This window comes from Hyperoodon ampullatus (genome assembly GCF_949752795.1).
Source record: "Hyperoodon ampullatus genome assembly, chromosome: 9".
Lineage (NCBI taxonomy): Eukaryota > Metazoa > Chordata > Mammalia > Artiodactyla > Ziphiidae > Hyperoodon > Hyperoodon ampullatus.
The window spans coordinates 106,400,635-106,426,033 of NC_136922.1; the positions used below are offsets into that span (position 1 = coordinate 106,400,635).

Below are 25,399 nucleotides of genomic sequence, written 5' to 3' on the forward strand. Positions count from 1 at the left end.
GTTTGACTGTAAAATTGTTGAATCAGGATCATCAGTAGAATGCCTTTTGTCTTAAAGAATATGAATTTTGATTTTATTGTTGCCTTATGTTAAAGTGAAAAAGGGCCTTTATCGTGTGTGTGGGGGGAACATGTGCATTTGGGTAAGTACGGCTATGTGTGTGCAATTTTAGGGAATAATAATGAGATGTCTTCTTGTTTTTAAAAAAACCCTCAGAAGTCTTCATGAGCCATTGGGTTTATATTTTAAAATGGAGGTTTTCTTTTTAAAATATCTTTAAGAGAAAACACTCCTCCCCACACTTTCCTGTAGTTCCCATAACTTAATCCATTCTTGTAACATGTTTTAAGTAGAAGAAAAATGTCCATTAAATAGTTATATCTGTTTAAATAAGTAAATTTCATTTTACTTGAGTTTTTGGTTTGATACATAGTTAGTTCATGGTTTTGTGAAATCAGTGAGAACATGTTCTCTCAAAGAACAATTTTGCGGAAACAAGGACCAGACCATAACATTTTAATGTAGTTTGTATGTAAAACAGGTGTAGTTTTGTTGAGGCTAAACCATCTGATATCCAGGAAATGCCTAAATGACCTATTTGACTCTAGCTTTGATGCTTCAGTAGATATCATAGTTATGTGGGGCATTTAGCAAAAAGGTTTTAATGAAGGATATCTAGATGTGTAGTCAGATGATTATTCAAAAAATCAGTATTGGATTTAAGGTTCAGAGTGTTTTTAAGAAAACTCCTTGATTTGTAATTATTATTTATGAATTATGATTTCTGAAACTGATTCTTACAGGTTTCATACCCTGTATTAGCTAATTTTAAAAAATTACTTATCAAGTTCTAAAAACTAGTTATTTTTAAAAATTAGGTGATGTTTATTGAGTACAATTCTGTATTTGAAGCACTTGTCTAAATAGCTAAGATTTATTAATTGTATTACCCAAGGATAAGCGCGTATGATTTTAGTCATTAGATATATTTCTTTTGGTGAAGTAATTTAACTGCTAGTTATTGTAAAGCACTGACATTTAAAAAAATGTACTTTTTGCTGTTTTCAGGGTTGTGAGCTTCTGCATTAGAATCCTCATTGGACTTGTGTTTGTGTTTTATTTACAATATAATGATAAAACTTGATGTGAAAAAAGCAATTGTAGCTTAAATCATAAAGCAATGTTGTGTGTAAATATAAAATTAGAATAATCATTTGCAGTTTTTATCTACTTATAATTTTTTTTTTTTTTTTTTTTTTTTTTTTTTTTTTTTTTGCGGTACGCGGGCCTCTCACTGTTGTGGTCTCTCCCGTTGAGGAGCACAGGCTCCGGACACACAGGCTCAGCAGCCATGGCTCACGGGCCCAGCCGCTCCGCGGCATGTGGGATCTTCCCGGACCGGGGCACGAACCCATGTCCCCTGCATCGGCAGGCGGACTCTCAACCACTGCGCCACCAGGGAAGCCCCTCTACTTATAATTTTTGATTGTGCAGATATAATTGTATCTGATACTGGAAGAAGCAAACCTCATAATACTTGAGGATTTTACAAGAGGATAATAAAACAGAATTTCTTTGTGAGAAATTGAACTTATTTTTAAGTTATATTGTACTCTGAGGGTGGTAAATATTATTGAACTGCTCTCGGAAGTTTCTGCAAGGCGTGATGTTTTGTTACTGTTTTTAAGGTGGGATGTGTGTGGGGGTGATGGGAAGGAGTTGGCCTAGAAATTAGTCATGTGTGTGATATAATTTCAGAAATATTTACCGCTGTTTATTATGTATCTTTTATTTATTTACTTATTTATTTATGGCTGCGTTGGGTCTTTGTTGCTGTGTGCACAGGCTTTCTCTAGTTGCGGCGAGCGGGGGCTACTTTTGGTTGCGGTGCGCGGGCTTCTCATTGCGGTGGCTTCTCTTGCTGCGGAGTGCGGGCTCTAGGCACGCGGGCTCAGGAGTTGTGGCTTGCGGGCTCTAGAGCACAGGCTCAGTAGTTGTGGCGCATGGGCTTAGTTGCTCCGCGGCATGTGGGATCTTCCCGGACCGGGGCTCAGACCTGCGTCCCCTGCATCGGCAGGCAGATTCTTAACCACTGCGCCAATATGTATCTTTCAGCCCCAACTGCTGGTTCTTAGGCTGAAGTCACAGTGAACTTGTGACCTTGAAACGCGGTGCTCTGCTTGCTTCTGCAGTCAGTCTCCCGTAGAGACAACAATCGGACGTGGAATCCATTGTTTAAAAATTACAGTAGAGGTGTTCGGTTTTCTAATAGTCCATCAAAATGTTGTTGGGAAGGGAGAGTAACTCTAGGCCATGCCTGTCCTGTTACGTACGCCAAATGTGTTTTTTTAATACCTTTATGAGTATTAATTTTTACTTTTATGTAATTTTAAAGGTGTCTTTCCATTTACAGTTATTACAAACTATTGGCTATATTCAGCATGTTGTACAGTGCGTCCCTGAGCCTGTGTTACACCCAGTCGTTTGTACCTCCCATTTCCCCACCCCTGTATACCACTCCCCCCCCGCCCCCACCCTTAACCGCTGGCTTGGTCTCCATATCTGTGAGTCCTGCTTCTTTTTGGTTATATTCACTAGTTTGTTGTATTTTTTAGATTCCACATATAAGTGATATTGTACGGTATTTGTCTTTCTCTGTCTGACTTATTTCACTTAGCATAGTGCCTTCCAAGTCCATCCATGTTGCTGCAGATGGCAAAATTTCATTTTTTATGGCTAAGTAGTATTCCATTGTATATACATACCACATCTTCTTTACTCATTCATCTGTTGATGGACACTTAGGTTGCTTCCACGTCTTGGCAATTGTAAATGCTGCTGTTGTGAACATTGGGGTGCATATGTCTTTTCTGAGTAAAATTATTTTTTTCCTTTTCTGCTAATAGATTATACTTGGATTTTTATCAATGTAGATAGTTTTGTGACCATTTAGTGAGTTTCTCCTATGCAGAATGCTCTGCACAGAGCTAGTCCTTAAACTATAAAACGTATTAGCATAGGTCAATGAAGCCTAACTTTCCTCCTGAAGACAGTACTGTTGTGGCTTAACAAAGCCCCTTGGCGATTTCTTACTGATGGCAGTGTGCCCTGCAGGCTCTTTCTTGGTACTTTTCCATAGGGGACTTAAGTCATTATTTGTTAAACTGAATTTTGCTTTGTAAAATGACTATACACACACACACACATGCGCATGCGAGCACGCGCGCACACACACACGTTGGTAAAACACGTTAGGAAACCTAACTTCAGTTTCATCATAGGGTCCGTTTGAATCAGTGTACTTCCTTGGCACACAAAAAGATTTGAATTACAGAAATGTATTGAGCAAAGCAAAGTTGATTTTGATCTTGTCTTTCCCCAGCCTAAGCCCCCTTAATGAATTCCCATTGCTCCTAGAGTAGGTCATGCTCTTGTTGACAACTTCATACTTGTATTGATGTAAGGACCCGATTCATGTCTGTACAGAGTCCCAGGCATCCTGTGTCTTGTGGAGCCGACCTGACTCCAGGCCTTGTGCACAGAAGTCCAGATAAATAGCTGTTGAATAAGTGTATACAGGGATTTAATGTTGAGTTATCTTCTACTTATTAGGAACCTACATAAAATTAATAGTGTAGAGAAGGGGTGTATACTTTAATTTTTTACTTTTTGTTTTCAAGAATACATAAATGAATTTGCACAATAGAATTACATTATCCACATTTAACTATACAAGAATTCAGCTCTACCCAGTTGACTAAAAAGTGAAAAAGGCAGGCAGTAGACAGAAATACCACTAGATTTCCCAGTTTTAATGGGATTAGGATACAGTTGGTATTAATGCTAAGATATTCCTTCTCTTCCCCAACACTGGTAAACTTTACTTTCTTAATGGTCCAGTTTGTTTGACAATTTTGTGAAAACTTGAGAAATTCTTGAGAACTAGTATGCCTAGAAATTGTAAGAACTAGTAAGAAAACTTGAGAACTAGTATGCCTAGAAATTGTACTAAGTGATAACACATCCAGTTTTTTAATTAAACAATCACAGAGGACTCTAGACAACCTAATATGAAACATAATTTTTTTACAGAATTATTTAGTTATTTTTTAAAGTCACAATCTTAGACCAAAATATGGTATTCTAGGCTATGCTTAATGTAGCAATACTAATTTTTTACTTCCTTTTAATGAATTTTATTTACAGAATTGAATAAACAGTTTCTGAAACAAAAGTTTGAATGTCAAAGTAATAAATATCATAAGAAAAGGATTCCTTATTTTTGATCATTTTAGAAAATACTGCTTAAGCTTTTAAGCTCACTGCCAGCACTTCTTTTGTCATGTTAGTCTTTGCATCCAGATGGGATTTTTTTCCCCCTTCTTCCTTTGTTTATGAAATTTAGTGAAGTGCTTTGTAATTTAGGTTTCTAAAAATTAGATTCACGTATTTAATTTTAGTTACAGATATAGCCGTTAGTGCTTTCTTCTCACTTAAGCTTTTATTCCCAGGACTAATTTAATTGTTCATATCAGAGTTATGAACCTTTTTTGGAATCATAAGTATATCTCAGTTGATAGCAAGCATATCAGAGAATGAATCTTTTTCATACTTATTTTCATATCAGAATATTAATCTGCTGAATGTAAAATGTACCTTAGAAATAGCGACTGCTTAAAAGAGCAGATTGGCACAGGAAGGCAGCACGTGCCTCAGGAGGTCAGGGGGCCATCGAGTGACTGTTCGTCCTTCCTCCATGTCAGCTCCTTCTCTTCTGCCTCATCCTGCTGTCTAGCCGCCTGCTTCCCCACAGTCCACTCCTGAAGCATTTTTGTTCATGCCACAACCTTTGAGTGTGATTTCACAGGACAGTTGTGGTTTTCTCGTGTGTGTGTGTCTGTTTGTTTTTTTTTTTTAAATAAATTTATTTCTTTATTTTTGGCTGCATTGGGTCTTCGTTGCTTCGCACCGGCTTTCTCTAGTTGCGGCGAGTGGGGGCTGCTCTTCGTTGTGGCGCGCGGGCTTCTCATTGTGGCAGCTTCTCTTATTGCGGAGCATGGGCTCTAGGCGTGCGGGCTTCAGTAGTTGTGGCACGTGGGCTCGATAGTTGTGGCGCACGGGCTTAGCTGCTCCACAGCATATGGGATCTTCCCGGACCAGGGATCGAACCCATGTCCCCTGCATTGGCAGGCGGATTCTTAACCACTGTGCCACCAGGGAAGCCCTCTTTTTTCTTCTGTTTTTGCAAGGGAGCGAGGATGGGGAGACTAGTTTACCTTTCTGCAAGTCAGCTTCTGTTTTTGTGTCTATTTGAATTCTGTTTTCAGTTCCATGTTCTTTGTTTACATATTAGTTTAATAGATCTCTCTTTCCACAAAGGCTGTTCCTGATGTTTTTGTCATTAAAGTTTTAAGTCCTTTTCTTATCCATAAGTATGGCTATCCAGTTACGTATTTGTCCTCAAAGAGATGTTCGTTGTTTTTAAACTTTGTCCACTTGAAAAAGCAACACTGAAGTGTTGATTAATAATATATTTTTAAGTGTTTTCAGTGTCAGGTAAGCACACAGATAAATTTCAAGTAACTCACATTGTGAAGATTCTTGACCTAGGCTATTTTAAAACCTATTCAGTCATTCATTTTGCATTGGTGTTTCTGGTAAATGCTGCTATTTCAGGGTAGCCAGTTAAATACTGAGTCATTTGGCTACTGAATAATTTCCTAGTGATCTTTGTTTAAATTAAAACTAAATATTATGTTTAAAAAAGACTACCATACTAAGTTTAAATTAGTCTTCTTAGTGATTACCTTATTAGGTAGACCCAATAAATGAGATTTCCATTTGTGTTTACTGTGTAGTTATAGCACCTCACAAGTAGGTCTGACTGCACTGTGTTTCCATGTAACGCGGATGCATGGTATCAGGTGGTGGTGATTGACACTTCCTGGATGTATTTTATATGGCATCTCATGCAAATCATGTTTGATGAGACTGCTGCATCAAATTACATTTCTCTCTGATTATAGCCCTTGCAGATGGGAGTCCAGACTTTATTCCGTCTGGGAAAAAGAAGTCTTTCTTTTGAACCCATACTGTTTTTACAACTTGCCTGCAATGCCTTGTAATTATTAGCACTTAAGATGGGTAAGAAATGATGGGCATTTTCTCTTATCAGATCTCTGAGTAGTAGCAGGTGAATGTGGGAGGAGGTCCTTCCCCCCGTCAAACATTGTCAGGCTTGCAGCAAGAGAATGCGTTTTAAAATGCAGGTGACATAATACCCAACATCCTCCATTTGCTAGTGGGTTTCTGATTAATCATGATTACCATACATTATCATACCATCAGATTTAATCATATCAGTGCATTCCCATCTGCAGCAGTAACAGGAGCAGCTAAGCACTGTGGTAACAGCTATTAAATATGGTGGTTATAAAATTCAGTGCCCTGTTGACTTGACTTGCTGTCCTGTCAGCAAGTGTTGTGTGCGTTGGGTGGAGAGAGGGCAGTGGGCATCCACACCAATAACTCGAAGGCCAGGGAATACTCATTGAGATCATAAAGTCCAGCCATTACGTCACAGTGTAAAAACTGCATTGTAAAAGTGTGATGCACTATTTTGTTTCATTGTTGGCTAAGTAAAACTGTTACATTGAATTGAATACCTTTCATAAATCCTCCCAGATACATAGTGCCATTCATTGTATAGTAGACTTGAACTTTGAGTATGACTTGCCCATCTGTAATTTCATAACTCAGCCAATGAAATGTTGACAATAACACAAAGTTTCAAAGTCTTAGAACTCCTTCCATGCCAAGAAAATCTCTGTCCTGTTTTTACTGATTTGTCCTGCAAGGCACACCAGTTTTTTTTTTTTTAATGTTTATTTTTCCAGGAGTCCTTGAAGATCCATATTTCTGTTTAAACTTTGAAAGTGGCCCTATTTTATTTTAAAGCACCTGAAAGCACTTCTTCCAAAAGATTTGAATATCTTTAAACTTTAAAAATTTTGTCCTTTTGATGTACACTCTGATTTTTAACAAATACATACAGTTGTGTAATCACTACAATTAAGATAGAGAACAGTTCCGTCTCCCCAAAAGACTTCCTGTGCTGCCCCTTCGTAGGCAGCCCCCTCCCCCCACCCAGCCCCTGGCAACCAGTGATCTGCTTTCTGCTCCTCAAATTGTGGCGCATAAATGGAACCACATGGCATGCTTCATTGCGAGCCTGGCCTCTTGCTCCCAGCACAGTGTATTTGAGGCTCGATCATCCCTTTTGTCCCCCCTGCCAGTGGTTTGTCCTTTCTTACTGACCAGCATTATTCCATTGTGCACATGTAGCCCAGTTTGTCTGCCCAGTCACCATTTGGACCTTGGAATTTTTTCTGGTCATAGTTGTCAGTGAATAGTTGGGAGTGGGGATTGTGGGTCATACAGTAGGTATGTTCAGATGAGAATTTTGAGACAGACTGTGTGCTGTCAGTCGACAGAGCTGATACCGCTGCTTTGCTTTCGTAGTCCTTTATTGAATGAGGAAATACCATCTTCCTAGAGCATATACTGTTGACGACCAGTGGGAGATGAAGAACATTATTGAGTGGTTACAGTATTACAGATTCTGCTCAAAGCTTGTGTTCAACAACCTCATGAAGGTACCATTTTCTCCACTTTACAGACAGGGAAACTTTGAGTCTTGGAAAGATGGAATCGCTCAAGTTCACATAACTGGGTGCAGGAGGTGGGATTTGAAGCCAGGCGACCTGAGTCTCTTAATCGTGCTGAACCGTCTCCCTTTTTCTCTGAGTATTAAAATGCACCTCAGTAAACCGGGTAAAAATAATTGGATCTGGTAAGATGCATCATAACTCTGTAAGATTGTGGCTGTCAGGAGTGCTGAGGTGGAGAAGTTTACCATGGTAGGGCCTGACGTTGGGTGAGCTTGTTTCCGGAGGGGAGTTGGGGGGCAAGATATAGGGATAAAACGTTGTTCGATTTATGAAAAAATGGTAAACAGTCTTCAGTGGGTTCATCAGAAACAGTATTTCGTACTAAAGTAACAGTGTTATAACTTGCAGTGCCTGCTCTAGCTTCACCGCTTGAGCCAGTAACCTTAAATACCCTATAGCATCTTTCAGTCCATGTGGTGTCCTCCTCTCCCCCACCACCTCCAGTGCGAAACCTAGCGCTTGCTGCTGGGTATATGGTGCTTCAGAATGTTCAGAATGCATCTGCAAATACACGAGTACCTTCTAGGAAAATGAATGTAGGTATTCAAACAAGGCATAACCTGAAAGAAAAAAACCTATGGAAAGTACTGAAATAAGAGGATTAACATTGTGACAACGGACTGTAATTCTAATTACGTGGTGGGGGGGGTCACTAGTGGTCTTGATTCTTTGCACTTAATCCATCATTTAATCAGAATTAACTGAGAGGCATTCTCAAGTGTCTATTGGTTTCTTATATAGTTCTTTGCAGTTTAAGTGAGATTAATAAATGAAAACATGTTGTAGTGGAGGCTGTAATTTATTGAAAGATTCATGAAGTTGCAATGACATTGTTAAGGTATTCAATTAGTCTTATTAAAATACACCAACTGACCCTTTCAGGGAAGCTGATAAGTCACATAATAGCTGTTAGAGCCTCTTTATTCTTTGCATTATACGATTAACTTTGTGCTAAGCAATTTATGCAAAGTTTTCATCTTTCTTTTTTTGTAACTGAAGTTATCAGTTCTTCCTGAATAGGATTAACATAGATAACATCACATAATTAACAAGAGATGCAAAAAAGCAAGTACAATTTGTATAAGAATTATATGTGGGAGAATGATAATTTCTTACCTTGGACTTTTAAAGGGATATAAAGAAAAGCAAAACAGAGCAGTTATTTGAAAGGATTATGGTAGCTTTTTCTTTCAAAAGGCAGAATTACGGTAGTCCTAAAAGTTCTGTTAAGTGAGGTATTTACAGCTCACTAACAGTCTTAAAATAATTCTTCATTTTCTAGAGAGAGTTGGTCATTTATTATCCTTTCTACTTGTGAAATGGCAGATGCTATTACATGAATGATCGCATCAGGAGAATTTAGGTAGTGAACGCCAGACTCAGGAACGACCGTGTATTCAGCATTACCTGAGGACAGGTTGGCCGCAGCGGAAGCAGTGCACGAGGTGAGAAAGAGCATTTATAAACCACAAGTCAGTGTAACTTTGGATAATTGTTTAACTCTGTAAACCTGAGTTTCTTCATCCCTTAAAGGAAAAGTTACTGGTTCTGCCTGATTCTTGGCACTGTATCTATGAAAGAAACTTGGTTTCTTGGTTTATCAGTCAGGATGTGAATGAGGAAAACTCAGTTAACAGTGACTTAACAAACTGAGTGTCACATTTTTTGCATAAAAAAGAAAGTTCTTCTGGGTGGGTAGAGCAGTTCTGTGTTGTTATCAGAGATCCGTTTTTTTCCCCTACTCAAGTTTCAGGCTGAAAGAGGAGGAGGGTCAGGCAGCCCCTAGTGAGCCTTCCCGGAGGCCCTGTCCAACTGTGCCAGCTCACCTCGTCACAGGCTGGGATTGGTGGTCTTCTAGCTGGGCACAGTGTTGTCCTTCTGTTACTAAGGAAGAAGTGAGAATTTATACTAGGTAAGCAATGGGAAGTCTTTTCCATGTGGCTAAAACTTGTGGTCAGAATTTAAGTTGTGTAAATCGAGAAAAAGAAAGTGACATCTGTGTTCAAAACAGAACAGAAAACAATGAGGAAAAATGGTATTGTGAGCTTAATGATACCTACTATTTGTTAAATTTTTATTTCATAAAGCCAATACTGATAACAGTCAGTAAGCAGCTTCTAGGACCTTAAAGCTGAACATTTTTCAGTTTGTTTACATATTCAGACTCTCAAGTTCTGTTATCCATTGAGGCAAATGGAGGCAACTAGGGGCCCGCTTATCTTCCCAGATGGTTTCTCCCTAGTGTCCGGCATGGTCTGACATCGCCAGAGAAGTAGCCGTTGTCACTGTGGTTTATTTCATGTATCAGCCATTGTCTTTCTTTCGGAATAATATCTTGTATCATCTGCCCTCTTCTTTCAAATCCTCTTACGTAGGCATTTGCCCGCCTGGAAATGGGCTTCTTCCTCGTTGGATACGCTGCATTTATCATTAAAGCTGTCTCTTTGCCAGTGTTGGCCTCCCTCATTTGTACACCTCAGGGTGGCTTTCAGCTTCTTGGGGGCCTGCGGGTCAGCTGCCATGATCTTAGCTGGCACCCGCTGCCTTCCACCTGGCTGTCCCAGGTTCCCACACCTTGCTAGTGTCACTTAGTTTCAAGGTTAAGCCCACAAAACCCCTCTTTTTCCATTCTTACTCTATTGAGCCAACTTCCAAAGCCAGAAATTTCCTTGTTTACTCAGCTTGAGTCAGCTATTTCTTTCTAAGCTGTAGATAGCATCTCTGGTCCTCCCTCCGTTATCAGTCTCTCAGGTTGATCAGATAAGAACTGCTAATTTGTATTAGCCATTCAGGCCAGCCATGGAATGTCCATGGCTGTCTGACTTGACTGGATTTAGTATTTCACTGGTTTTCTTAACTCTAAAGCGCACACACACTCTCATGCAATTACATATACATATGTGATTGTAAGACACTGAGACAGATAAGGGGATGTGAAAGTAAGTCCCTGCCGTTTGCTGTTTGTTCACAGCAAGCAGTAGATAGCATGGTGGGTCCCTGTTCCGTGCTCTGGACATAGGTGACCTGTGCTTTCTAACCTTGTGCTTTGTGCAGGTGATTTAAGTGCTGAAAAGATTTCTGTGAGCACAATAGCTCCCTCGTAGGGCTGTTGGCAGGATTGAAGGAGATAGCAGAGGAGCTCCCAGCAGAATTGGCAGCAGCAGCGGCAGTGTGGGTTGAGCCTTAGATGGGCAGCAGCAGGGCCCGGGAGGGACATTTGGGGTGCCCAGGGCTAGGTAAGGGCACAGGGGATGCAGGATAGGAAGGAGGTGGAGCCCCCAGGGTAAGATGCGGTTTCAGGTAAAAGCCCCCAGCCCTGGCCTGATCCCCAGAGGGTAGGGCTCTGGAGCGTAAGTTGTCCATCCTGGGGCAGAGGGCAGAGTGTGTGGCCATGTCAGGCAGTCCCTGGCGAAGGACGGCATTTGCAGCACCTGGAGCATGTGGTGCTGGCCCAGTGAAGGAGACTCGGCGATGGCCCCAGAGCATCCAGCGTGGGAGTATCAGCCAGAGTGGACTGACTTCACAGCGACGCCAACGGGATGCCTATTTCTCACTCAGATCACCCTCTGGGCATCTTCCTCTGGCCCTCAGGGACCTCTCTCTCCATCCTCTGGCAGGTGGGGAAAGAGGGAAGATTATTCACGGGAGGTTGCCTTTCACTGACCGGGCCTGGAACTAGCCCACATCACTTCTGCTCACATGCCATCTGCCAGGAACTAGGTCATGAGGCCGTATTGGCTACATTCATCTTACAGGTGTATGGTTCTTCAGTTGGATCTACAGGCAAGGTGGGGACACTGGCCTGGGCTGTGTTCCTTAACAGCAGTGCTGGAAGTATACCCTACCCACTGTTCACTTCAGTTTCATTCTTCAGGGAGCAACCCTCTTCTCTAAAATTAGGGACGTGGTCATAGGTTGAGGATGAGAGTCTGCAGGTACATGTCACCTTTCCTCTCTAATTATATTACATCATTCCAGGACAAGTTACAGCAAATTCTCCCCTACAGTTAGGTTGGTCAGGGTCTGTTGGTCTTGGCTGCTCTCTGGTCCTGCTGCCCTGTCTGTGCTCTGAGTCCGCTCGGCTCATGAACCTTGGGGCTGGTCGCCGGCGCCTTGGTCAGCACAGTCCACCCTCCTCTGCTTGCCTCCTGAGGCTTTCAGCCGTTCCCTGAACGTGTGCTTCCTGGGCGGCCGGTTGCTGGGCGTACTGTGGCGTTCTCCATTAGGTGTGGGGCCTGGCTCCCCTCGCCTTAGAGTCAGGCGGTTCATCCATCCCTTATGTGTTATGGGCGTCTTTGTGCCAAGCTCTGTGCCGAGCGTGGAAATGCACTGGTGAATGAAACAGTCGTGGTCTCGGCCCTCATGGCTCTGTGGGTGAAGGGTAGAGAGAGGCGGGGGTGGACTTGAGGGAGATTTAGGAGGTAAAATTACTAGGAATTGGTAATACCTGTTCTGTGAAGGCTTTCCGGTTTGAACTCAGAATGAGAGCACAGGAAGGAGATCTGTGCTGATTTGTCTTTCACCTTACAAGGAAACACATTAATTGTCAGAAGCTGATACATTTATTAATTGTAACTATATTATAATATAATTATATCAATATAATGTACTATATGTTATATAATAGAGGGTCATTTGGAAGTAAGAATAAAGTTCTAGTTAAATATTACTGATGGAGAAAGAATTCCGGGGCTTTGTTCTGTATTGCTAACACTTGAATGCCTGTGTATATGCAGTTAGCACATGGATGATTAGTAAAAGGGAAGAAGGTTTGGGGAAAAGATGAAAATCACAATATTAAAATTCCAGAGGGGGCAAGATTTATGATCCCAATGTATTTTCAGTTTAAGACCAAAAAATGTCTTTAGAAGTTAGGAATATTCAATATAATCGCCCAGGAAATCTGAAAGTGCTTAGAGACCCAAGAAGTAATATACCTAGTTCTCAGGCAGCTTAAAATTATCAGTCTCTCTTTGAGTTTATTCTTGTAACTCAGTGACTACTTTTTTTTTTTTTAACTTTTTAAAAAAATTAATTTATTTTTGGCTGCATTGGGTCTTTGTTGCTGTGCACGGGCTTTCTCTAGTTGCAGCGAGCGGGAGCTACTCTTCGTTGCGGTGCACGGGCTTCTTGTTGCGGTGGCTTCTCTTGTTGCGGAGCACGGGTTCTAGGCGTGCAAGCTCAGTAGTTGTGGCTCATGGGCTCCGTAGTTGTGGCTCGCAGGCTCAGTAGTTGTGGCTTGCAGGCTCTAGAGCGCAGGCCCAGTAGTTGCGGCGCACGGGCTTAGTTGCTCCACGGCATGTGAGATACTCCTGGGCCAGAGCTTGAACCCGTGTCCCCTGCATTGGCAGGTGAATTCCTAACCACTGTGCCACCAGGGAAGCCCCCTACTTCCTTTTAGAAAAGGATGAAGGGCTAAGGGGCGAATACTTTCCCTGATCTCAGCCTGTGGCAAGGTAAAAATCAAAATGTAGCAGACTTTCTACTTATGGTGGAGGGAAGCCAGTCTACTTTTCCACTTATATTTTGCCTTATCTGTAATGAGAAAACCTGTCTTTGGGAGGACTTGAAATTAACTGTCTAATGGAAGGAGGAAAAGAAGGTTATAAAGAGCCCTGTTGCAGCAGCCACGTGACCAGTGCCAGTCAGAGATTCACCAGCAGAGGGTGAGGCTTGTGGCACTAAAACGCACTCATGGAATTTACAAATAACTACAGATTTCAGAAGAAACCGAGTATTTTCCCAGCATGGTGCGAGCCTGCTAAGAAAAGTGGTAATAAATATTGGGGCTTCACATGTTAAATAATGAAGAAAGCTGTGTTTATTAGTCAAGACAGAAAAGTCAGGAAGCTTTTCCAGGCTTCTTCTAATTGTGAGCAGAATCAGGGAAGTAAGACAAAGAGTCTGTCACTCCCTGGCTTCCATGAAGCTGAGTGAAGGAGCAGTTCTGGAGTCATTCTTATGGGGCTGAGTTCTGCCTTCTAGGTATTGGCAGTGCTGATGTCAGTACTGTGCAAAACCCCATGTGTCCTGCAGTGACCCACACCGGACGGAAGTGGAAGTGGGCGAGCTGGAGTGCAGGGGCAGTGCTGGCCTGGGGCCTGTGATTACAGTGGTTCTGAACGACAGAGGTTACGTTTTGCTTTACACCTTACGGGAATCGGCGAAACATTTGTAAGTCAGTAAAAGTTCCCACAACGAGTGATGCTGCTTTCTAGCTATTCATACAACACAGTACTGAAGGGCTAAGTGGAAATAGCTCCAAAGGACTTTCCCTCTTTCTCAGAAAATGCATTTTACTCTTCCCGTCCTCCTTTCTGACACCGTCTCCCTGTGTCTGTCCTTTTTTGTCAACTTGGTAGCACAGTGGTGACTGATACAGCTGAGTTTATGAGTCCTGAAGTATGCTGACTGTAGTTCAGATTGAAAGCTTGTCAACAAATTAGTAGCTTAATACTTTCAAGTGCTGTTATAATTCAGCATACTGTTCCTATTTTTAAGTGAAAAATCTGACCAAATGCAGTAATAGAATGAGAATTAAAATTTCTAACAAATAGACTGCTGTTAAAAATTAGCAACAAACACATGATTCATGCCAGAAAATTCTCTGTAGTTGTAGCTGAATGAAAGTGGAGGGAACAGAAAGGAAGCAAGAACGCAGAGAACACTGTTGGCCCCTGTGGGGGCGGGGGAGGGGAAGGGACACCTGACCGGGGTGGGGGTGGGTAGGAAGCATCTTACCTGGTAGGAGGGTGAGAGAGGGTAGGTCAGGAGGCTGAGGGACTAGAAGATGGTCAGAGAAGGGAGAATGTCCTGGGCAGTGGGAGGGCTGACCAGGAAGAGGGGAAACTGTGAGGGACCATGCTGGGCCCATTAAGAGTAAATAGAAACTCAGCTTCTCTGGTGGCGCAGTGGTTAAGAATCTGCCTGCCAAAAAACAAAACAAAACAAAAACAAAAAAAGAATCTGCCTGCCAATGCAGGGGACACGGGTTCGAGCCCTGGTCCGGGAAGATCCCACATGCCGCGGAGCAGCTAAGCCTGTGCGCCACAACTACTGAGCCTGTGCTCTAGAGCCCGCGAGCCACAACTGCTGAGTCCGTGCGCCACAACTGCTGAAGCCTGCGAGCCTAGAGCGTCTGCTCTGCAACAGGAGAAGCCACCACAATGAGAAGCCCACACAGCGCAACAAAGAGCGTAGCCCCCAGAGAAAGCCAGCGTGCAGCAACGAAGACCCAACACAGCCAAAAATAAATAAATAAATAAAATTTTAAAAAAAGAGTAAATAGAAACTTAGAGTGAGTCCGATTCAGCGTATGGAGAGTATTACCCTGCAGTACTCAGCAGCCCGTAGAGAAGCGGGGCGCTGGGGCCCACGTGCATGCAGGGTCTCCTGAAGCAGTGTGGCCGCAGGACGGACAGGTCGGTGAGAGAGTGAAGGAGGGACGGGAGAAAATGAAGTTTGTATAACGAGGGCTTACGAGAGGGCTCACGTTTTGGCTGAAACAAAAGTATAGAGTGAACGTTTCCTGAAGAAATCAGTAGTATATGGAAGTTTGTATGGGACGTGATGGTTTCCAGAATTCATGTTCTAGACGATCATTTTCATATCTAAGTCAGGGGAAAGTATGGTTTTTTAAATCGCCAAATTTAGTCTTCCTTTTTTTTTTTTTTTTTTTTTTTTTTTTGCGGTACGCGGGCCTCTCACTGTTGTGGCCTCTCCCGTTGCGGAGCACAGGCTCCGGACGCACAGGCTCAGCGGCCATGGCTCACGGGCCCAGCCGCTCCGCGGCATGTGGGATCTTCCTGGACCGGGTCACGAACCCGCGTCCCCTGCATCGGCAGGCGGACTCTCAACCACTGTGCCACCAGGGAAGCCCAACCAAATTTAGTCATTTTGACAAGATTTATACCATATGGGATGAAATTTCCCCTACCTCATTTTAACTTGTTTTTCTTGGGTATTGTGATTAAAAAAATAAAAATAAAGAATGGTGTCACCTTGGGCACGTTATTTAATGTCCTAAGTTTCGATTTCCTTGGCTGTGAAGTAGGACACCCACCCCCCCGATGTCACTGTGCTGTGCGTTCATGAGCTCAGGTGGTCAGGGGCTCTGCACAGGGCCTGGCGGGCAGTGCGTGAGCCACAGGTGGGGGAAGCTGCTGCCGTCACGCCTGGGTCCTCATTATTTCTTACTGTGAAGCAGATGCTCATGCTGGCTTCACAAGGTTACTTGTGTGAATGCTGTGCCAGTTGCTGCCGTCGTTATCCGCTGTATGGTGGGAGTGTGTCAGGAGCATGGGCTTGCACACACACAGGCTGAGAATCCTTGTGAGTAGAAAGGATTATCTCCCGCTCTGGTTGACGGTGCCCAGACCTGAGCCTTGGTTCAGGCTCCGGCCTGGGTTCTTACGTGGGTCCTGAGTCTCTCACCAAGCTCCCCCAGGGCTGTCAGACCAGCCAGAGAAGCAAAAGAATTGACACTGAATCCAGGTGACTACACCAAGTAAGCGCACCCACCGAGTCCCAGCCCCTGCATTTCACCAAGCCATCATCCCCCAGGTCTCCCTGTCCTGCCTGGAGCCGTCCTGATGCCACCCCGTGCCCAGCTCAGCAGACGGACCTGCAGGTTGCTGGTTGCTCCAGCGCTGGCCCAGGTTCACAACTCGGTCTTTCAGCTTGCCGCCTGATTCTCAGAACATGGACGGGCCTGAGGTCCTTTCCTGGTGCAGCAGTCCCCCTGCTGTGGGGCACTTCCATACCCAAGGGGCTTTTCTGAGGCTTTGTGGTGCCGTTCCCTCCCTGGCTGGGATCTACCCCACCAAACCTGTATCCAGACAAACCCTGCCCTAGTGACCTGATGCAGGCTAACATACACCTGCTTGTAAGTGATCACAGCTCAGGTAGTTGAAGAGAGCTATCGTTTCTTAATACACTTTAAAGGCGGAAAATGTTTTCTGTCTTTCAAGTAGGTGTTAATATTTTACTGTTTGTAAGCTAAAGCCTTATGAAAAATACATATATTTCATTTTTAAAAGATTTTAAATTTCAGTGATTTCTTTTACCTTTCACATCCCATAGCTTGTTTTAGGCTGTGGTGATGTTAATGGATCTTATCTGTCCCTTCTGTATTTATCTATTTGAAACTCCTTCTTGGTGTTCCCCCTCCAGAAGAGGGACAGGCAGGTATACATCAAATTAGTTTAAGGAAACAAGCCGTATAGCTGAAACCGGGTTTTACTTAGGTGAACGTTGCTAATTTATGTAGTCAAATTGCATGGATTGAAGGCAGTGTGACCAGTCAAACCTTGCCACAAGCCAGAGGGCAGACAATTTTAAATTTTATTTTCTGGGCCACTCCAAGAAAAATGGTTTAAACATAAAAAAAAAAAGACTGGGGACTTCCCTGGCAGTCCAGTGGTTGAGAATCCACGCTTCCACTGCAGGGGGCACGGGTTCGATCCCTGGTCAGGGAACTAAGATCCCACGTGGCATGGCCAACGACAACAAAAAAATGACTGAACCTTGATTGCTAATTTGTTATCATCCAGAAAGTTTTGAAATACGTGTATACATGAGGGAAAAGGCTTGTAAAACTATACACAGGATACTAATGCTATATTTTATAAAGAAATACTTTATTAATAAATGTTCTTTTTAAGTTACCTGGCAAAATATCCATGCAAATGCACACCACGTATTTCATCGGCTTCACACAAAAATAAGAGTAGTTTTAAAACGAGGAAAGAACGCGGCAGTGAAAGACAGAAGGCAAATCCATTGAAACTCTTAATGCAGATGTAATCAGTACCAATGTAGGTAGGATAGCCGATGCTATTAGAAATGTGTTTTTCTAGCATATTATTACCATAGTAAAAAATAGTAAATATTGAAGAATATCCATATCAAAGCATCATATTAGTAAAGTCTCAAACATTGCGATAAAATATATACATTTATTAGGGGTAAAAAGCTTTATGGTTTAGTATGAGTGTATACAGTATGTATTCTCAGTTATAAATCCAGCATTTCTCTGATGTTGTTTGCTTCAATTGTATCTTAATTGATGCCTTTATCTGGAGTGAGAAGTGATGTTCCCTAATGTCAGATGTCAAACACTGGTGAGGTGAGAATACCCTTGATTTCACCTAAACTGATAGACACAGCCTACAAGAATTTAAGCTTTGCAACTTTCTGATCCATATGTTTCAGTACCATGTGTTTTTATGAAGATGTAATATTTGTGTGTAAATCTAATTTCGTTAATGTTCTATAGCCAGTGGTCATATGGGTTTGTGGTGTTTATTGCGTTCATTTTGCATTATTCTTACAACACTATGGATAGAGCAGACCTTTAAAGAGAGAAGGAAGGCAAATGTAGTTTGCAGAAGCATTTTCAGTGTTATAATATGATGTCACATTTAGAAAGAACAGCTAATTCGTAATAAAATGACAGAAAAGTCATCAGAATTTTAAGTTTATGAGAAAGAAGTGTGTTTTTTTTGGTTTTTTTTTTGTGATACGCGGGCCTCTCACTGCTGTGGCCTCTCCCGCTGCGGAGCACAGGCTCCGGACGCGCAGGCTCAGCGGCCATGGCTCACGGGCCCAGCCGCTCCGCAGCATGTGGGATCCTCCTGGACCGGGGCACGAACCTGTGTCCCCTGCACCGGCAGGCGGACTCTCAACCACTGCGCCACCAGGGAAGCCCAGAAGTGTGGTTTTTGAAAGTTGAAAAATACTTCAAAGAATGAGTTGTTATTAAATGAATATTATTTTGATGATACAGTATGTATAATCAATGAATTTCTGGATAAAGAAGTGAAAAAAAGTTGTGAGGCTTTCTTAAGTAAATGTGGTGTTTTAAAAGAATCTCCATAAATGCTTGAAAGGCCAACTGAAAAATGAAGTAATTTTTCAAAATTGAGGTGTAGTTGATTTATAATATTAGTTTCAGGTGTACAACGTAGTGATTCAAAATTTTTATAGATTATACTCCATTTAAAGTTATAAAATATTGGCTAAAAAGTGAAGTAATTTTAATTTGTCTTTGTAGAGTTCTACTGGTAACCTGCAGTTATTGAAAAATGGTAATCTGTTTTAAGAGTTCAGAATTTTTAGCCAGTGGAATCTGACTATTATTTCTTTTGTAGTAATGTGGTTTCTTAAACATTTCACATTTTCCTGTTTTGTCAGAGATTGCTGATTTTTGTTATGGTACACATTCAGTTTCTTTTTCTTCTGTTGAAATAAAGCAGCTTCATAGCTGTGGCTTATGGTTGTGTGAAAAAGGTAGCAAAGAATAGCATGTTTGAGAAGATGAGTGTCAGGAACACTGAAAGTAGACATTTAGTCTTTTGGATTAATGGGCAAGAAGCTCAGTAATTGCATGGCTTTCAGTAAGCTTAAAAATAATATTCTTTTGGTTTTGTAGTGCTGTTAAAACATTGAATTAATTTTTAGATGCTGCATTTTGACATTTGACTGTTTCACTATGGCAGAATCACCTATTTTGTAACATGAGGTTATATATATATGTGTGTGTGTGTGTGTGTGTATATATATACAGGGGTGGTGGCTTCAGGAGGTGAGTTCCTTGACGTTTGCAGAGGAAAACTTAAAACATGTACACCTTTCTAAAAAAAAAAAAGCGAAAAAAAAATAAAATAAAAAAAATAAAACATGTACACCTTTCTGAAAACTACCGTTTATTTTCCTGCCTTCCACCCTGTTTTCCTGCTGTGCTTCAGGGCCCTCCAGAGTTCCCACAGCACACACCTGGACCTGTTCCCAACAGTTTCAGCCAGCCCCCGCGGCTTCCTCTTCAGGACCAGTGGAGGGCCCCGCCGCCTCCCCAGGAGCGAGACCCTTTCTTCTTAGGAGGTAAAGGATGGCGCAGAGTAACAGAGCAAAGCCGCGTGGGGCGACGTGCCTGAACATGCTTATGTTTTAAACGGTGTTTAGCTCCCAATAGGAGATTTTGTTAAGAGTGTCAGATTTTTGTCCCATAGCCCTTCTGCCTGTAATTTCAGATGCTAAAATTGGACATTATTGGTATCTGAAATGTGAAAATCTCATACAAAGGAGGAATTCATCTATAGAAAATGACTAATGAAGCAATCTAGAAATAAGAGGCAAAATGTAGAATTCATTCTTTTCAGACATTCACACCCAGCCATCTCTTGTAATTTTCGTCCGTAGTAAGACAGTACATAAAACTGATTTCTGTGAAGTGTGTGTTCTGTGTGACCAGAGGGCAATGACGTTGCAACGCCCTTCCGTTTCAGGTGAACCGAGGTTCCCGAGCCATCTCTTTCTGGAACAGCGAAGTCCCCCTCCCCCGCCACCTCCTCCCACGCTTCTTAGCAGTGGTCACCCTGTGCCCACTCCCAGTCCCTTACCATTTACCCAGCCTGGACCAGCGTTTAATCAGCAAGGACAGCAGCCTGTGTTCCCGAGAGAGAGGCCTGTGAGGCCAGCCCTCCAGCCGCCAGGGCCGGTGGGGATTCTGCACTTCAGCCAGCCAGGGTCCGCAGCAGCACGGCCGTTCATCCCTCCTCGCCAGCCCTTCCTGCCCGGCCCAGGACAGCCATTCCTGCCCGCCCACACACAGCCTAACCTTCAGGTAGGCGTCAGGGGCTGGTTTTGTGTTTCAGAATTCAAGTTAAAACCTTTCACATTTTTATTCTAGTCTTACAAGATGTGGAGATTATTTAAAGAACAAGGGTATTAAAATTAAATGTGCTCTTTATTAAAGACAGCTTCCTTAACAATATTGCTTATCTCCTTAATCATAGGAGAAATGGAGAAAGTGATTGTCATTTTTTGGGAAATGAAAAAATTCAGTAGTAAGATTTTTTAAAGGATATACTATACACTGCTAATGAAATTAGGGCATGTTTTGATAATACCTTTGCTTATCATTGCAAGATTCTTAAAAGGTTAACAGGAAATAAGGTTCTTTGTCAAATTATGTTCCTGCAATATGTAGTGGGGAAAAAAAGGGTTGCTGCTCCCTCATTATTTGAGAGATTTGAGTGCCCTCTGCTGGTGTTGTATGTTTCATCAGCTGCCTTGAGTCTGATACCTCTCTTACCCAGTATGTTTTTTCTTGTGTTTTAAGTTTCCTGTTAAGGTATGTGATGATGATGGGCTTGAACCGATTATTTAGAAACACATAGAATATGTACCTAAAGTAAGAACAGGAAAATGGTTATTATATAAGATGTTACAGTAGGATAAAATGTTTTTTTCTTTTTATTAAAAGAATATAATTTGGGAATTCCCTGGCGGTCCAGTGATTAGAACTCTGTGATTTCACTGCCGAGGGTGTGGGTTCAGCTCCTGGTAGGGGAACTAAGATACCACAAGCTGCTCTGCACAACCAAAATATATATAAATGTGTGTGTGTATGTGTATGTATGTGTAAATATATATACATAATACAATATAATGTAATATAATATATATATAATCACTACATCTGCATTGCAGAAATACGTATAGATAGGAATTTGAAAAGGAATGAAGTCATCCCACCATCTAGAAACAGTAACCACTAACATTTGGGTGCACATGTCTTTCAGTCTCTTTAGTGCTTGCATCCTCATCATGATGCTTACTTTTCCCAGTTAACATGTTATTACCATCTTCTCAATGGTGATGAGTTAGTTCTCTTTCACCACGGCATTTGAAAACACTGCACGAGTTGACGTTTTATGGCTGTCACTACTTCTGGCACGTGTTTATTGGTTTCAGTCCTTGGGTATTGGAAACAGTGCTGCAGGAAACATCCTTGAGGTTGTGTTTGCTCGCATCCTTAGTTATTTCCTTAGGATAAATTCCTGGAATTTCAGGATCTAAAGGATTTAGGGCAAATATAAAATGCAGCGTAGTAGCTTTTGGCTTATCACTGCATTTAAGATAGTATCAGCTTCATCAACAAATCTAAAATGAAATTTTAGTGCTACTCGAAGCTTCTTTCTGGTGTTGGGGTTTTTAAGGAAATGGCTGAATCGGAACACGAGCAGTATGTACATGATAAACTGTTGCTTCTCTCTTTTTGGCCTGGAAGGGGCCCCTGCACCCCCCGCTGCCCCCTCCCCCGCAGCCCCAGCAGCAGCCCCCGCTCCCGCCCCCGCTCCAGCCACCCTCGCAGCACCAGCCGCCGCCGCCGCCGCCTCCGCACCCACACCAGCACCAGCACCAGCACCAGCACCAGCACCAGCACCACCACCTCTCTGTTCCTCCCCCGCCCCTGATGCCCGTGGCTCAGCCCCAGTTCAGGCCTCACATGCAGACGGGGCCGCCTCAGCCAAACAGCAGTCGGACGCAGTGCCCCCAGCGCCAGGGGCTAAGGCATGTAAGTGTCCAGTGTCCTCAGCTGTCTTACGGGGGCACCTTTTATGTCGCGGGGCCTTGTGTATCTAGATCCTCCTGTAGTGCGAGGTGGCCTTAGTAATTGACGCATAACTTCAGAAAGTAGTTTTGGGCGATAATCATTCTACCTTTGCCGGTGGCTAATTACTTGGTACCGAGATTCTATCTCCTTGGGCAATGAATGCACAAGTAAATGAATTCAGGAAGAACTTCTTGAATATCCTTTGTGGTCAGGCACTACTTTGGTTCCTGGGAACACAGCAGTGGATGAGAGAGACCCCCTCCCTGCCTTCATGGGGCTCATAGCTAATCGTGGGGGGTGAGCTGCATTGATTTGTGAGGTTACGCTCTCGAGTACCATCAGCAGACGAGTGGCTTGCCATGCATTGAAAGAGACTGGGAGATGCGTGTCGCTTTAAAAATCAGAGACTAGTCATGGTTACTGTCTTATCCTCCGTTAAATAACTAACCCTGTAAAGAGGCTCAGGGTTAGAGTTCCAGGCTGTAAGGTGAGATAGTTGGGTTTTCCCTTTAATACTGGTCCTTTTGACCTTGAGCTTCAAGCATGTCACTTCCCTACCTTTAATCTCCGTTTTTTCATACCCGCCTCTTTGTTTCTTAAAGTAACACTTGAGACTAAAATGATGTAAGAAATAAGAAAGGATTTCTAGATCTGGAAAGAGGGTGCTTTGTAACCTGGGCTTCATTTTGTAAGAACAGTGGCAGACGACACCCCCAGTCTTGAGCTGAGCAGCCGTGGAATGCAGTCCTCCCTCAGCCATCTCACAGATCTACACACTCCTCTAGGCGTTGGGTCTCTGTTAAGAATCCTCAGGGTGAACATGACTTGACGGTCTCCTCCCCGATGAGAGCTTTGGGCATCTTTCTCCTTTTTCTTAGGGCACTAACTTAATGCTTCGTTCTTTGTTTGTTCTACCTTCAATTTAGGGGACCCTTTGACAGTGGTGGTGCCATTAACTCAGCTGACTCCTTGTGCGGGAGTCCTTGTTGCACTGTTGATTCTGTTAAAAATGTTTGTCCCCATCCTGTAAGTCACCTGGTGTAATATCCATAAAGAGGAGGCTGTCTGTAGGCAGGTATGGTACCTTTCCCAGCCCCAGTCCTTATCAGTAGGGATATGTCACTACGTAGAGCAGGAAGCATTTATGCAGGGAAAAAATGTTTACCAACAGGAAGGTATCTGCCCCCCGAAGTAGAAGTCAGTTATTCAGTTAGAATGATTTTTTAAAATATTTTAATCTAACGTGCCTTTTTATGTTTCTTCTCCCAAGTTTCCAGTTGTAATTAGAATTTCTTTCTTCTTGTGATGATAGAACACAACTTCTCAGAATGTAACCAAACGACCAATGCAGCAAATGCAGCCAACTGCTCCAAGAAACAGTAATTTGCGTGAATTACCAATAGCACCGTCACATGTTATAGAAGTGAGTAACAGTCGCTGCTCCTCCACACCAGCGGCTCAAGTAAAGCCTATTATCAGCACGTCACCGCCCACGAGGCCCGGGGTGGGGCCCAGGACTGCGCAGGGGAAGGCTGATGTGAAAGTCAAGCCAGTTAGCCCTGTGGGCCGGCTTAAAGAGGAAGCAAAAACAGAACCAGAGGTAGGACTTTTCTTTTTCTAATTAAAAAATAATGTTTGGTCTCAAACCGGGAGACCTTATAATCAAGGTCTCTACCTCTTATCTCAGTTCACTTTCACCCAGTGAGTTCTTCACAAAATCTTCCCACCTTCTTTTAACCTAACAACCATATTCATATAAGATACACTTTCATTCTCACTGGTGCTGTATCAGATTGTATTTATATATTTATACAGTTATAGTTGTGTGTTACAGAATCTGTGTGTATCAGGGATCTTAACCAACTGTTTCTCTGAAGGGCCCAGATAACAAATATTTTAGGTTTTAGAGGCCAAATTGTCTCTCAGAATTACTCAACTCTACTGTTTCATCACAAAAGCAAACATAGACAGTCTTACATCAATGGGCATGGCTGTGTTCTGGTAGCACTTTACGACAAAGTCAAGTGTTGGGCCAGATGGGCTCATGGGCCATAGTTAGCTGACCCCTTACGTTTACTCTTATGTTCCTGTGGCTTTTCTGGTTTTAACTGTGAGCTTCTAGAAGGTAGGACCAGTTTGGACCTTTAAATAAGATGGGGAGGGGTGTTTTGTTCTGAATTGTGTATATTATTGCTGATTTCTAAATAGGTATAAATGTTGTAAGAATAAATAATAAATGCAAGTCAGTATTCTACATGATTTCCAATTGAGATGTTGTTTGTACCTTGGTTTAGTTTTGGCCACTTGATTATGTTTTGCTTAGAGGCAGTTCAGTGTTAATGCAGTATTAGTCACGAACTTTTACATTTAAAAAAAAAAAATTCTTTACGTCAGCAAAATTTATGCCTGAGACAAACCCCTTGCGGCCCTTGGTCTCCTGTAAAAGAAGTGAATGTGCTTGTCTAATGCTTCCCTGAAGTCAGGATTCCATTGTGGGCTGTTCCCTGGAATTATAGATACAAAAGTTGGGCAGTATCTGTATAATGTAGGAGCATAGGCATCTAGTGTAGCACAGGTTAGAACACGCCCTTGGAATGATCCTCTGTCGCTAGCAGTGCGGCTCTGAGCCAGTTACTTCACTTATCCCAAGCCTCAGTTTCCTTAACTATTGGGTGTATGTGCCTGAGACTTGGCAAGAGACCAGTACGTGGGAGTTACATTAATAATAATATATATAATGTAATAAGTAAGTATGTCTATTAACTTTATAAAATAATGGCACAAAGTTTCCTTAGATGAGAATATAAGCCCTTAATCATAATAAAAACAAGTGTTAACTGGTTTTTGCCTTTCAGTCAGTTAAATTGCTGGGGGGGGGTGTCAGATTTTCTTCTAATAAATTATTATAGCAGCTGTAGTGTAATGTTTCCAAGTCAGAGATGTAAGTATAGAGTGAAAATACTGAGTTAACGTTTAATAACATCTTATTAGAAGAAGGGTGACATTTCGGTTTTAAAATCAATATATGAAAAAATCATGTAGATTTACAAACGGGATTGGGATAGTTTATGAAAAGAAATCATTGCTAAAAATCTTATCCTGCTTTTAGTTTATATAGCTAGCTCCTAACTCATATGTATAAATGGATTTGGCTCAAAAATGAAGTCACATACACTTTTGTAGTAACAGTGGCTAAATAAAATGAGAAAAGTGACTTTTCAGGCATACCACCAGCCACGTTTGTCTGTCCCTTTCATAATAGTTGATTTAG

General features: G+C 42.3%; 1 protein-coding gene across 1 annotated transcript in view; it reads left to right on the top strand.

Annotated features, from left to right (window-relative positions):
* RBM33 (RNA binding motif protein 33) overlaps nucleotides 1-25,399 on the top strand; it is a gene marked incomplete at both ends in the record, with an annotated part of 114,088 nt that overhangs the window by 59,511 nt on the left and 29,178 nt on the right. The window contains 4 exons of the mRNA XM_079711346.1: nucleotides 19,478-19,610; nucleotides 20,015-20,352; nucleotides 21,802-22,089; nucleotides 23,441-23,728. Of these exons, the coding sequence (XP_079567472.1) occupies nucleotides 19,478-19,610; nucleotides 20,015-20,352; nucleotides 21,802-22,089; nucleotides 23,441-23,728 (1,047 nt within the window). The remainder of the gene's footprint in view (nucleotides 1-19,477; nucleotides 19,611-20,014; nucleotides 20,353-21,801; nucleotides 22,090-23,440; nucleotides 23,729-25,399) is intronic.